This window comes from Balaenoptera acutorostrata, chromosome 15 (assembly GCF_949987535.1).
Source record: "Balaenoptera acutorostrata chromosome 15, mBalAcu1.1, whole genome shotgun sequence".
In the NCBI taxonomy this organism is placed as follows: Eukaryota; Metazoa; Chordata; class Mammalia; order Artiodactyla; family Balaenopteridae; genus Balaenoptera; species Balaenoptera acutorostrata.
Window position 1 is genome coordinate 9,742,158 of NC_080078.1, and position 14,705 is coordinate 9,756,862.

Genomic DNA, 14,705 nt, shown 5'->3' on the forward strand with positions numbered 1-14,705 from the left:
AAGCTGAATCCAAGCCACTAGACCACCAGGGACCAGGGACCAGTGACAAGGCCCTGGCCCGTCAGCTGTGTAGAGATGAATTTCCACATAGAGATGGAAAGTAGTGAAACAAGTAAAGTGTTTATTAGGAGGAAATAGGGTACATGTGGATAGACACACGGGTGGGCTCAGAGAGCGAGTCACACACTCGTGGCAGTTTGAATCACTCTTACGGGGCATTTTTTCTGGGTTTCCTTTGGCCAATCATCTTACTTTGCCTGGTTCTGAGTCCATATTTGGTATATCTCAGGGTCCTCCCCTGTGTGCACACACATCTCTTAGCCAAGATGGATTCCAGCGGAGAGGCTTATGGGTAGGTTGACATCACTTATTATGAGGTGATGCCCCCTCCCTTTTGACCTCTGAGGAGCCTTTCTGTGCACATGTAGTCGGGAAGGTCTCCTTGACCTCGAGAATGAGAAGTATGTGGTCTCTGTCTTTTATCTGGGAGGGGCCCAGCTCTCCTCTAGCTCCTGCTATTTTGGAGGATCTGTCCACAGGGGAGAAACTCCAGCAGCTCAGCCTGGGGCCCGTCTATCTCCTGCCTCAGTCATAGCAGCTGTTCATGTTTCAAAGCTATTGTCGGATCTCAGATGTAAAAAGGTCAAGGGTTGCCGGTGGTGGAGGAGAGGCCGGAGTCATCCTGTGGCCAGAAGGAGTGGACAACGGCGAGGGCATGACGGGGGCAAGACCTGGCAACGTCAACGGGCATGAGTTCTGGCGGGAGGCACGACTTTCAGGGCATCAGGCCTGCGAGGGTGGGGTGTGCGCATGTGTGAGTATATGGGGGTCGGTTGGGATGTTTCTGAATGCAAGTGTCAGAAACCCAAACCCACCGGAAGCGGTGTTAACAGTAGGGGTTTGCTATTTCCTCTTACAGGAAGTCCGGCGGTCACCAGAACCAAGGCTGAGCCTACTGATTTCACTAAGGACCCAAACTCTATTCTCTGGTTTGCCATGCTGTACGTTTGCTCTGTTGGCCTCTTCTGGTCAGAAGATGGTGACAGCAGCTCAGGCAATCATGTGTCCTCACAGACAAAGTCCCAAGGCACGCTAGGGTTGGCCTTGTCTCCTGGTCTCTCTCTTTTCCTTTGGGGATGGAGGATATTTTCCCGGAAGCCCCAGAGGCTGGGAAAGCGAGGTCTGGTACTTCCAGGCTCAGGTGTGGGAGGTGAGCGTGGTCTCCAGGAAGGAGGGAGAGGCGAATGGCTGTTGGTACAAGCTGCAGCACCTGCTCCTTGGTGGGTGCAGACGTGTGCAGACGTGTACAGAGGGGTGGGAGCTGCTGCCTTGGGCAGGACCCGGGCCACAGGGAGTGCGGTCACCAGGCTCTGGACTTGGCTTCTTACCCTGAATGAGCTACGGGGAGTTACAGCGTCAGATCTGCATTTTACAAAGATGGTGAGAGTGGACCCGGTGGACTGCAAGGGCAGAGCCTGTTGCAGTTATTTAGGCAAGAGCTGGAGTCCTGAGCAGTGTCAGGGGCTGCCATGGGGTTAATAGGCTGTGGCGTTTTGGGGGATGAGGAGAGAGCAACTTCCCTTCTGTTGAGCTTCCTGCTGCCCCAGGAGCTGTTCTGTTCTGATCTCCTTTGCTGCCTCCTTCTCCTCTCCTCTCCTCCACCTGTACCCAAAGGCGGGCCGCCGGGCTCAGTCCTGGGTCCTCTTTCTTCTCCATCAACACCCACCTCCTAGGTGATCTCATCCAGTCCCGTGGTTTTTTTGTTTTTTTTTTTTGTTTTTGTTTTTTTTTTTAAAGTTTTACTTGATTTTATTTATTTATTTATTTTATTTTTGGCTGTGTTGGGTCTTCGGTTCGTGCGAGGGCTTTCTCCAGTTGCGGCAAGCGGGGGCCACTCTTCATCGCGGTGCGGGGACCGCTCTTCATCGCGGTGCGCGGGCCTTTCTCTATCGCGGCCCCTCCCGTCGCGGGGCACAGGCTCCAGACGCGCAGGCTCAGCAATTGTGGCTCACGGGCCCAGCCGCTCCGCGGCATGTGGGATCTTCCCAGACCAGGGCTCGAACCCGTGTCCCCTGCATTAGCAGGCAGATTCTCAACCACTGCGCCACCAGGGAAGCCCCCGTGGTTTTAAATGCTATTTATATGCCAGTGATTCCCAAATGGGTGACTAGCCCTGATTCTTCCCTGAACGCTGGACTTGTTCGCCTGACATCTCCCCTCGGAGGCCACTCCCAAACCCTTTCCCGTCTCCGCAGTCCTCTGAACCACTAGGCATCCAGAGACTCAGCCCAAACTAATTTTCTCCCATCCCTCGTTCCGTCCATGGGCAAATGCCGTGGCTACTCCACTCCACCCCTGCCACTCTGGTTCCTCTCACCTTCCCCTCTCGCCCAGACCCCTGTGGAGGCCCCCAAACTGGCCTCCCTGCCTCCCCCATTGTCCCCACACCCAGTCCGTTTCCCTCACAGAAGCCAGAGATCATATTATTTTTTTTTTTAAACTTCTCATGGGAAATTTCAAACACACACAAAAGAAGAGATTAGTACAATAACCTTAGTGTTTGTTTATCACTCAATTTTAGTTGTTAATAAAACATGCCCAACCAGAATGATGTCTTTACAGTATAAGTTTGGTGAGTTTACCCTCCTGCTTAAAACATAAAATCCAATTCCTTACCAACCTCATCCTTAACCTCTCTCCTCCTCACTCTGGCATCCTGGCCTCTGCTGATCCTGGAATATGCCACGGTGATCTCAGGGCCTTTGCACTGCTGTTTTTTAATGGCCTGGATCACTTCTTTCAGATTTTTGCTTGACTGGCTTGTTCTCAACCTTGAGGTATCCACCATTTAGAATGAACAAATGTTAGCATTTTGCCATGATGGCTTCTGAATCTTTGAACGTAGAAAAAAGGAAAAAGCATGACAGATGATGCTGACATTCTCTCTGACTTTCTCCCTCCTCCATCTGCTCCTCCAGGGAACCAGCTACCATCACAAATGGGCAGGGACCTTCTAGGTCTTGTATTTTAAAAAAGATTTTCACTATATATGTGTTCAGAACAACATATAATATTGCTTAATGGGCTTGAAAAAATTACACAAATGCTATCATTTCACAGCTATTACTCTGTAACTTTCCCTTGTCACGTAACACCGTGTTTTTGAGATCTGTCCACATTGATGCACACAGATCGCATTCATTTTAACCACTGCTTAGTCATCCCTGAGACAGATACACCCAGTTTATTTATTCATTTCCCAATTGATGGAAAAATGCTACCACACGTAGTCTTGCACATGTTTTTTCGTTCACAGGTGGATGCCTCTGGAAGGAGTGCTTTTCAGACTGGGGTTTGCAACCCATTAGGGGGTAGTGAAAACAATTCAATCAGTTGTGAAATAAAATGGATAGAAAATAAAGGCGCACATTGTACGTAATAAGGGTAATTACTGTTTTGTTAACTTCGTGTTTCAGTTTCACATGTCTGAGTAGTGGGCGGCTTTGTACAGCACACTCCTTACCGTGGGTGGCTCTCAGAGTCTGAAAACCAACTCTGAGAGCCACCCACGGTAAGAAGTGCTGGGTCAGGGGATGGGCAGTGTCTGATGCTCTGGTCGCCCATGAAGTCATCCACATACGGTGAAGCGTTAGACTTCTTTTGTTTTTGCAAATGAGTATGAGATAGTATCTCACTGTGGTTTTAATTTGCATTTCCCTTGCTTACTAACGAAGTTGAACATCCTTTCCTACTTTCATTGGCTCTTTGGTTTTTCTCTTCTGTGAAGTGCCTTTGCCTGTGTGTTGTACTGAGTCATTTGATTTTATCTTATTGATTTGTAGGTGTTGCTTAGATATTCTGTGTATTCTGGCTACTGGTCCTTGGACTGTTTCATGGGTTGCATACATTTTTTCCAGGCTGTCACTACCTTTTGGCTTCTCCTGCTGTCTCTACACCAGATTCAGCAACAAGGAGTTTACCGGTGACTTGGGCCAGGGCAGTGGCCATGGAAGTGGGGAGGCAGGGGCTGAAGCTGTATGGCCAGTGGATGGTGACTGCACGACTTCTTTCAACAATATCGTTTAAATGGTCAAGTGAGGGAGCATTGAGGAATATTTTTTTTTCTTTTAATAAAAATTGTATACATTTTTTTGGGCTGTACCTTGCGGCTTGGGGGATCTCAGTTCCCCGACCAGGGATTGAACCCCAGCCACGGCAGTGAAAGTGCCAAATCCTAACCACTAGACCACCAGGGAACTCCCCAAGTTGTATACGTTTAAAGCGTACAACTTGATGTTTTGATACACATATACATTGTGAAATGATCGCCACAAACCAGTTAAACAACATTTCTGTCACCTCTACATAGTTACCGTGTGTGTGTGTGTGTGTGTGTTGAGAAGATTTAATAAAACCTATCCTCTTAGCATATTCCAAGTATACAATGCAGCACTGTCAGCTGTCATCACCATGCTGTACATTAGATCTTTACACCTTATTCATCCTGTATAACTGAAACTTTGTACCCTTTGATCAATATCACCCCATTTCCTGAGCCTCTGGCCGCCACCGTACCACCTTCTGTTTCTAAGAGTTCAGCTTTTTTTTAGATTCCACATATAACTGAGGTCATGTGGTATTTCTCTTTCTGTGTTTTGCTTATTCCACTGAGCCTAATGTCCTCCAGCTCCATCCATGTTGTTACATCTCACATGTGGGAATGTAAATTAGTACAGCCATTATGGAAAACAGGGTGGAAGTTCCTCAAAAAATTACAAATAGAACTACCTTAGGATCCAGCAAGCCCACTTCTGGGTATATATTCAAAGGAATTGAAATCAGTATCTTGAAGAGATATTGGCACTCCCATGTTCACTGCAGCATTATTCACAGTAGCCAAGATATGAAACACCCTAAATGCCCTTTGATGGATGGAGGAACATTTTCTTTAGGACACAAGGAACAAGCAGGGAGAGGAGTAGTTGAGGATGGGTGTGGGTGTGTGGAAGATCCCAGAGGGAGGTCTAAGTGAGCTCGCAGAAAACAAACGCATGAAACACATTGGTTCTGAACAAACTGATCAATAAATGAATTGGTGAAAATTATTTGCCATGGTTGTTTTTCACATGTTGATTTTTGTACCACGCAGGTGTGACTTTGCAATCTGTTGCAGGTGTTGACATGTTTTTTCCCATTTATCCAAACTTTTTTTGGGGGGAGGGGTGAATGTTTTTGAACAATGGGATGGTTTGGCAACTTTGTATCCTTTTAAAGAACACTCTTTAAAGCATTTTCATTCATTTTTGTGTGAAAAAAATTTTTGAATTACTTTTAAGGTAACAATGACCCTTTTTTCTATGGTCGGGATTTTTTTTGGAATTTCACAATCTAGTCTTGGGCTCCAGGTGAATTGCTTGAAAGTGGTTTGGTTGCAATGAATATTTCCACATATTGGTTTATGAATTAACAAAATGCATGCTCCTGGGGGTGATTTCTTTTTAGAAATTTGCACATATTTGAAAGCAATTTTGTCTAATTTGGAGCTTATTTTGTTTTTTTAAAATTCTTGCGTTCCTTCTCATCTGCTGACGCTGACTTCACTCACCCACCAACCCCCAAGCACTGGTGTGCGGTCAGGTACTACACAAAGCACTTTACAGACACTATTTCATCGACTCCTCCCCATGACCTCACCTGGCAGATTCTATATGTAAACTATATCCCAGTTTTACAGATAAAGAAATTTGGGGCGGGAGCATAGACTTGTGATTAAGCGGCAGAGGTCAGTTCAATTCCAAGTCTGTCCGACTCCGAAACCTTTTCCCTTAAATCAGGATAAGTCCTCCAGCTTTCATCCGTTTTTAATGATCATTTTTTTGCATTTAAGTGGTTTCACTCAAGCCATCCTTAGAAAGAAAAAAAAAAAAACAAGTTCCAATAAGTTTGAAGGCATATTTTATCATTTTTGCATACTTCTGGGGAAAAAAAAATGAAGATTTGAAATAAAGTGAAGTTGTAATATTGGAACGAGAAAGAAAGGAGAATGTCCTGAACATTTCTCGGTGGTTTCGCCTCCAGCAACCCAGGCAGGACGGGACCTGCACCGGGCGAGCTCCTCGGAATGACTCAAGGTTGTTGTCGCAGGCTGAGAAGGGACAAAATCAGCGACGGAAAACTTTGCATCAATTTGCGCAGCGCCCTCGGGTTCGGCGGCCCCGGCGCCCCTGGTGTTTGCTGCCCCCGTGCGGTCGCGCCGCCGTCCTGCACCTGCAGGGAGCGCTCCTGAGAGCCCCTGGGACTGCGAGGAAGTCGAAGGCGGGCTTCCTGCCTCTCTCGGCGCCGGTCCTGGGCCGGGGAGGAAAATCTCCGCGGAGACGGGCAGGGGCTGGGGAATGGCGCCCCTGGCGTTAGGCAAGGCAGCGGCCACTGATAATTCGGTTATCCCACCTGGTCCATCCCATTAGGGAGTGGAGGTATTGCCCGACACCACATAGCACAATAGTACATGGATGGCCTTGAGCCTAAGTGTTGAGTAGGAAAGAGACAGGAGTGGAGGGCTCCCTATTGAAGGATCCAAGTCGGGGTGGGGCGCTTTTTCTGCAGCAGCTCCTGCTGCTCTCATTCCAGTCTGGCAGGTGGGGATCTCCGAGGTCATTACTCATTCATTCATTTATTAATTCAACAAATATTTATGGAGTTCCTGCTATGCACCTGGCGCTGTTCTAGGCATAGGGTACAGTAGTGAACAAGATTCATGGTCCCGGCCTTCAGAGGTGGCTTGACATGAAGGTCAGGAGGGAAGGTGATGGGGTGACTCTGACTCTGGGGTTTCTGGCCCGTGGGACGGCATGGCTGGGACTGCCCTCCCCTGAGCTAGGTTAGGAGGAGGTCCTGTGTTGGTTTCACACTCCAGGGGCGATCTCTGACCTCTGTTACTAGATTTCCAGCCCTCTGTGTTCCTCCCTCCTGTGGTCTGAGAGCTGCAGAGAAGCCTTGCTATAATCTAGCTTGGGGACCAAGATGAGGGTCCTGGTGAGGGTGGGGGACCGTTGATTGGAGCTGAGACTGAGACCCGGGCCTGGCATCCTAAAGGAGCTTGAGAGGTACCTGGAGGGGAAGCCCTGGGGGCAGTGGGGCAGAATGAGGTCTCCAGCTCCTGCCTGGACCACATGGTCCATGGAGTTTGGTCAAGATGATGTAAAGGATGATCAACTCAGCCTTAGTGACAGTGGAATTCTGGGTATGGTGATGCCAAGTGTTAAAAAACCAAAAGTCAACTAAGTAAATTTGAAGATCTAATTGGCTTTATTCAAAAATTCATGAGTAGGGCAGCATCTCATCTAGCAAGTAGAAAGGTGCTCTGAGGAGTTGTACAAAATGGAAGGCTTTTACAGGCAGAAGGAGGGTGGGGCAAGAAAGTAAAGACAGTGGATTAATTTAGGCAGGGTCATCTTCCCTTAGGGGACTGCAGGGGGTCTTAGGCAGATTACCTCACTGGTGCCGGACCAGGTAATTCCAGACTAATTGGTTTAAAACACCACTCCTGAGAGAGCCTGAAATTGCAATTAGGTTAGGTATTAAGTCTTGGTGGGACTTAGCACAAGTGACTCCATTTTGGGCCTGTTGTTTCTTTCTAACAACTCCCCCCCTTTGATCAAACTCTCAACCTAACTGAGAGATGTGATCAAAATTTTAAGCATTAGTACCACTCACCTACTGCTCTGTAGTTCTCAGTTTTTGTTGATGCTGCTTTGTTGCTGAATCTGTGTAGTATTCACAGGCTGCACAACTCCAGACTCACAATTTTTTAGTCAATCATTCTCTTTGTTCCTTTTTTGAGGTCCAGTCTTGGGGAGATTTGCTTGGTGATTAGCAGCTGTAAATATGCATTTAAAGCTTTAGAGAGAATGAAATGCACCAGGGATATTATTATAACTCTAAGCGGGATAATTCCCAATGTTAAGAGTGCATTTGGGAGCCATGGGTCTCCAAGACCCAAACCAATCAAAATCAAATTAATCAAAGAAAGACCCCATTGAAGGAGTCACCTTTTTAAGCCAAATGGTTTGCTCAGTGATATTATGTAATTGAGTTTCAGCTTCCCCAGAAGTGTTCATTCTAGGTACAGCAGGTGGTGTTGGCCACAGAACGGCTTAGCTAAAAGATAATCCTGTTATAAAGAACGACTTTGGCCAGAGAGTCTAAGGATTTTTGCTGGGTAGCTTGTGTCTTAGCAACGGAATCGGCAATGTTTCAAGAGTTAAGGAGAGGTTTCTGATCATACTCCCATTGTATTTACTCCTAAGCCAGGGGTCATTCAGGTTTTTAGTGCATATGGGGTGAGAATCTTCTAGGCTGAAATAAAAAATGTTCTAAATTCCAGAGCTTGCCCCCCTAGCAATGGCCTGGGAGATATGGGTGATGACATTATCTTTCCAGGCCAATGCCAGGGTAAAGGAGAGGAAGAAGAGAGAGTTTCATGTTTAGTTAAAGTATAAAATCTTGATTCAGTGTCCTGAGTGGAAACAGTCTACTTTGATGTTAGCTACTTCTCTTCCTAGCCAATTTGATTTGGATGTCTCCAGTGTTTGCACAGGACCCACCAATTTTTGCAACTTTTTGGCTTCTGAGATTCCTGTTAGCAATAGTCTTTACTGGACCCAGTCCAGCTCAAGTTGGACCCAGTCTGACTCCAGCTGGTAGCCACCAACAATTCCTGGGGAACTTTGGACTGGGGGAAAGCACTGAACCAGCAGACCTCAGCAATTGAAGACAGCAACCTGATTCCAAACAAATGGGGAACTACTGTAGCCATGGCAGTTCCCAATGTGGAATTTGGGGAAAGATTCCAAACAAATGGGAAACTGCAGACTAAATCACCAGCAGTTCTCAACATGGAATCTGGGGACAGAATCAAGGGCTGGGGTTTCCAAACAAATGGGGAACTAACTGGAAAGCCAATTAGACCAGGAGCTTGATGCAAAGAGAGCACAGCTCACAGTCATGAGGAACTCCCCCTGGCTTCAGAAATGGTGAGAAAGACAGTGAACTCAAAAAGGGGTGTGCGGGTACCACACTTGTCTTTCTCATTGTCCCCAAAAGCCACGAGAAGTTCACTTCGGATCCCACAACTGCCACCAAATCTGTTAAAAGCCAAAATTCAACTGAGTACATTTGAAGATCTAATTGGCTTTAGTCAATAATTCATGAACAGTCAGCATCCCATCTAGCAAGTAGAAAAGTGCTCTGAGGAGCTATACAAAATGGAAGGCTTTTATAGGCAGAAGGAGGGCGGGACAAGGAAATTAAGAAGGTGGATTATTTCGAGCCAGGTCGCCTTCCCATAGAGGAAGGCAGGGGGTCTTAGGCAGATTACCTCATTAGTGCTGACCAGGAAATTCCAGATGGCTTGGCTTAAAATTCCACTCCTGGGGGCTGAAATTGCAATTAGGTTAAATATTAAGTCCTGGAGGGGCTTAGCACAAGTGACTCCATTTGGGGCCTGTTGTTTCTTTTTAACAGGGGTCATGGTGGGGGGCAAGCCAAAGAGGGGAGGAGAGACGGGATGGAAAACAAATTGCAAATGCTAGTTTCAGCCCCCATCATCTGACTCCCAGCAATCAGGCTCTTCCCAAAACCCACTCCTCCTCCAACCCCCACCTTAGTGGGCAGTACCTCCATCTACCCTTTGCCCAAGCCTTCTGAGGAGGAACCCCTGACCCCTGCCTTGCTTTACCTCTCTTTCCTCAAACTTCTGTTGGGAAACAATTCCCCACAGGTCTCCTGTGTTTCTGCAGAGGAATTGGTTGCTTTTTGTTCTGGGTGATCTTTTCCAGAATGCCTTGGAATATGTAACTTCTTCTCAAAGCACAGGCATGGTCCAGCATGATAAAGATAATGTCTCTCTCAGGAGCAAAGGGCAGGCTTGCTTACTGCCCATCAGAAAAGATTGGGGTTCCCTAAGCTCAGGGTTTCTCTTCTGTAATTCACCTACTCAGTGTACAGGTACCATCTGACCCTTTTCATGTCACCCTGTGGGATTTGGGACTCAAAGAGCCAAAGCAAAATACTTATACTCCAGTTTACTGCTAGTGCTGTAATACACTGTCCATCCTCTCTGACCCATGAGTCTTGTGCCTTCTACCAGCATCCAAGAAACCCCAGCAGGCTGACTGGTAGCTTGCAAGTAGGGTACCATCTTGGACCTTTCACCATTCTTGACAGCTTCTAACTCTGTCAGTTCCACCTTCCACAAGTTTCTGGCATCTGTCCACTTCAGCCCCCGTCCTGGCTGCCATCATCTCGTGCCTGGAGGGCTTATTGTTGTGGGTTCCTATCAGATCTCCCCCTTTCCCCCCAAGAACCCTTCTCTGCCCTAGTCTAGACTCCTCATGCAGCTGGAGGGACCGTTGTAAAGCCCCCATTGATGTCGAGTGCCTTGCTGCCTTGGCTCTTCGATGGCTCCTATCATCTGATAGAATATTCTATGACCCATGTGGTCCTTGCTGACCTCACCATTTACGTCGTGCTCCTCCCCACCTCCTACTTTATGCTCTAGTAATACTGAATTGTTGGAATCATGCTGTTCCCTCTGCCCGGACCATCCTTCATAGTTTCTTCTCTGGAAAACTCCTACCCATCCTTCAAATCTTAGCTCAAGGTGGCCTTTCTGAAGCCTCAGCGACCCCTCAGGGACACAGTGTTGGAGACATAGAGGGTGAGTAGGGGAGGGGCAAAGGCAGAGGACAGAGTGGAGGGACTTTGCACGCTCTACCCTCTGGACCCCTGCTATTGCCCCGTGGGGAGGAAACAAATGGGTGAACAGGACTTGCCCTGGGCAAAGGCTGTCTTTGACCTTCCAGGGGCTCATTACGGCAGGTTGCCATGTACAGCTGGGCGGGTCGTATCCTGCACGAGGGTCCTCGCCGAGGAGGGTAGTGAGACTGAAATCACGCTGTGCGCCAGGGCAGAGGGGCCCTCTGCTCACAGTGCCCTGAACTCACAGGATCCTGCCACCAGAGGGCGTCTTGAAAAAATTTCTAAAAGGTGTGAGTGCCTCATCTTGCAGCATCTTGGGGCATCTGCTGGGACCCAGACGGGAAAACAATGCAGGAAACGCTGTGATCAAGGTTCTGGATTCTCCCAGATTTCTAAGCCTTTGACTCTGATCCATGGCTCCAGAAACGTCTCTGAGATGCTCCAGGCAGCCTGTGGCCCTGAGGGGTTTCACTCGGCCAAGTGCCCCCTTTCCCTCTGAGAATGCCTTTCTCCAGGACCCTCTGAGGCCTTTTGTGGGCACATTTTCTCTCTCCTGGCCTCCTCTAACTGAATCTCAGAACCCACTGACACATCACTAACATCGTAGAATAAAGGTCACAGCCGCATTTCTCTGCTTCTGTGACTGGGGACCAACCTTTAGCAAAATGCAAGAAGGATGGATGGGGGGAGGGTTAGGTAGGAGATTTCAGATTTGGGTGGCTGAGGCTTCCATCTGCCTCCAAACATTTTGTCACCTGAGGCCCTGGGGGTGAAGATTTCTATATCCCAGGCCTTTGCTCCTTCGGGATTCGGAAGGACGTGGGAAGGCACAGCGCCCTTACGCTGCCTTGGCCTCCCGTGCTGGGTGGACGGGAGGTTCGTGAAGTTGATGTCCCCGTGAGCAGTCTCCAATTAGGAAGTCAACAGGATGCGGAAGACAAATACCCCAGTTTCCGTTCAGCAATGGGACGGGGGCAGGTAAAGGAGAGCCTTTTGCGGCAGCTGGGTCCCCATGGTAACTTGGCCCCCCACCCTGCAGTATCTGTGAGGTCACCCTGCCTCTCCCATCTGGAGGAGGGGTAGGAGGGACAGACATGGAGGCCGTCCCTCCGGTCAGATCCAGCCTCTTGGGGACTCTGCTGCTGGTGGTGAAGCTCTCCGCACTGGTGGGTGGGGTTTGGGGGGCACGGGGCGGGGGCCGCCTCAGAGCTGCTGGACTCCGCAGGTGAAACAAGGTGACTGCCTCCCTCCCGGAGTAACCCGACAGTTCTCAGAAGCCCCACCCGCAAGCCACAGTGCTGGAATTTTCTCTACAGAGGGTCACTCCTGTGGGTTAAGCATTGCCCTTCCCATCTGTCTTTTTCAAACATGCAAATGCTGACCATTGGGGTCACGTCTCCAAATCACAACTCCTCAGTGGGCTGAGTTATCAGAAAAGGGTCCCCTGGGTCTGCTCCTGTGGCAGAGAAAGGGAGGATTACACAGGGCAGTAGAGAGACAGACATGGTTGCATTAGAATCTCAGCTACTCTACTCTTCAGCTGTGTGACTTGGAGCAAATTGCTCCACTCTTTGAGCCTCTGTTTTCTCTCCTGTAGCCTATCTTACAGGATCATGTGGGATATAACAGGTTTCTCTCCTTCCTGGTTTCTACATCACGAGCTGAGGGGTGGAGGTGCAGCTCCTGTTTCCTGTTTCCATCTTAATTCCTCTCCTAGCTGGACCCCTGGACCTCCTTCCTTTCTCAGCATTGCTCCACCCCCTTGGCTCTGCTGAGCCCACCCACAGTGGGGCACACAGCCAACCCCGGGTGACTGCCTTCCACACTGTCCCCTAGGGCTCCAGGTGGTCCTCTGGACTGGGGCACGTGGGGTCCGGATTGGTGGGCTGGTGATGTTTCGGGGCTAGAGGCTTGAGGCCTCTAATGAGGGGCTGTTCAGCTCCAGGACTCAAGTGAGTCTCATTTCCAGCCTCTTTCCCCATCCAGGCCCACTCTTTCCCCATCCAGGCCCACTCTTTCTCCCAGTGGATGGGAGGCATCTCATCTACCTTGTCACCCAGGACAGGAATCTGGACATCTTCTTGGGTTCCCCCCCCTTCACCCCTCACAGTAGGCCAGTCATTCATTCTGTCACTGTCCCTGTGCCTCGCATCTGTCTACCCCTAATGGCACTGCCTTTGCCCCCAGCTGCCCTCATGACACCAAGAGGTAACTGATAAGAAGGAATCCCAGGTGCTTGGGAGAAGGAAATGCCCTGGGTTCAAATCCTGCAGGATTAGAGGGCTGAGGGGGATCGCCATTCCTTATATAATAATGATGATGATGATGATGATGATAATAAATCAACCTCCTTCAGTCTGGAGGTTTGTAAATAACCATTTAAACCCAAAGAAAAGGGAATTCCTCGGTGGTCCAGTTGTTAGGACTCAGCGCTTTCACTGCCATCAGCCTGGGTTCGATCCCTGGTCAGGGAACTAAGATCCCGCAAGCCACCTAGTGCTACAAAAACAAAAAACAAAACACAAAACAAACAAACACACAAAAACAACCCAAAGGAGAGAAAATCAAATATAATATGAAACACCTCTAAAGCTCCCTCCTGAGAATGGAGTCCTTCCAAGTGACAGATAAAGATCATTCCTGGGGGGGTGGGAAATTGAGGGGGGAGGGCCCGGCCCAGGGCTGCCTGGCATCCCCACCCCCCACAATAAAACTTGGGACAGGTAGGGCTCCTGCCCCAAGTGAGTGGCAACGGATGAAGATTGTCTCCTCCTCCTCCTGCAGCTGGCCCAGGACCGGGCCCCCCTCTACAATTTCCTGCTCCTCAAGATCACCCGCTTTAACCGCTGGCTGTCAGGGCTGACCCAGGAGGCCCAGGGGTCCCACCCATCCGCCAAGATCTCAGCCTGCCCCGTGGGCCGGGTTCTACAGGCTGGGCTGACACTGATAGAAGTCCCAGTATGGCTGGTGCAGCGGGCGCCCAGGCTGGTGTGGGCAGGCGTGCTGGGCTGTGCCCGGGCCTCGGGCCCGGCCCCGAAGCGGCTGGGTGCCTGGGAGCAGCTGGGCCTCTCTGCGGCCACCTGGACAGACCTGCTCTTATCATGTCTGCACAGCCTGATGCTGGCTGCCGGGCTGCCGCTATTGCTGACCTGGAGACTGTGCCAGAAAGCCCACTGCTGCAGCCTGGGCCGGCTGCCAAGGAAGGTGGGTGGGGTGGGTGTGGGACAGGCTGGGGAGGGCAGGCCTGGGGCACTGGGCCTGGGCTTGGGGGGGTGGGCGGAGCCTGGAAGCAGGTAGTACAGCGTGTGAGCTCCTGGCCATCACCTGCCCATCCACCTGCCCCCCCACAGGCTCTGCTGGAGAACCGCGCGGTGCTGGGGACACTGGCGCTGCTGAAGCGTCTGCGCTGGGGGGTGGAGAGCACGGCAGCACTCACCTCCTGGCACCTGGCCTACCTTGTCACCTGGACCACCTGCCTCGCCTCCCACCTGCTGCAGGCTGCCTTTGAGCACACAGCCCAGCTGGCCCAGGCCCAGAAGGCCTCAGGGCTCTTGTCTGAGTCCCCGCTCCCTGAGCCCCCGGCCCCCGAGACTGGGCCAGTTCTGCCAGAGCCTGGAACTCCTGTAGAATAAATGTGTCCCCATCTGCCTCTCCTGTCTGATCTGGCCTAGGGTCTCACTCTCTGTCCCTCTTCCGACCTGGGCTGGGTGTGTGTGTGTATATGTGTGCGTGTGCGCTCGGGCATGTGTGTGGGTGCACGCGCGTCCTAGGGCCACCTCTGGGAAGGAAATTACCTCCTGTGAGCATCTGATATGTGCCAGGTAACCCTTGCAGACACTTTCCACACATAATTCTGTTTAAACCACTTACCAGCACAGGCATCCAGATGAGAAAATTGAGCCTCAGAAGGTTGAACCTTCCCAAGGTCCCCGAGTAAGTCAGGGAAA

At 50.0% G+C, this 14,705-nt stretch overlaps 1 protein-coding gene across 1 annotated transcript; it reads left to right on the forward strand.

Annotated features, from left to right (window-relative positions):
* The first annotated feature begins 11,852 nt into the window (after positions 1-11,852).
* TMEM270 (transmembrane protein 270) lies at positions 11,853-14,390 on the forward strand. Its single transcript, XM_007186537.2, has 3 exons — positions 11,853-11,924; positions 13,543-13,962; positions 14,109-14,390. Exons 1-3 carry the CDS (start codon positions 11,853-11,855, stop codon positions 14,388-14,390), a joined length of 774 nt encoding a protein of 257 aa, XP_007186599.1.
* Positions 14,391-14,705: the final 315 nt, after the last annotated feature.

Coding starts and splice junctions, on each gene's coding strand:
- TMEM270 (XM_007186537.2), top strand. CDS start 11,853: ATGGAGGCCGTCCCTCCGGTCAGATCCAGCCTCTTGGGGACTCTGCTG. Junction 11,925..13,542: donor TGGTGAAGCTCTCCGCACTG/GTGGGTGGGGTT, acceptor CTCCTCCTGCAG/CTGGCCCAGGACCGGGCCCC. Junction 13,963..14,108: donor TGGGCCGGCTGCCAAGGAAG/GTGGGTGGGGTG, acceptor GCCCCCCCACAG/GCTCTGCTGGAGAACCGCGC.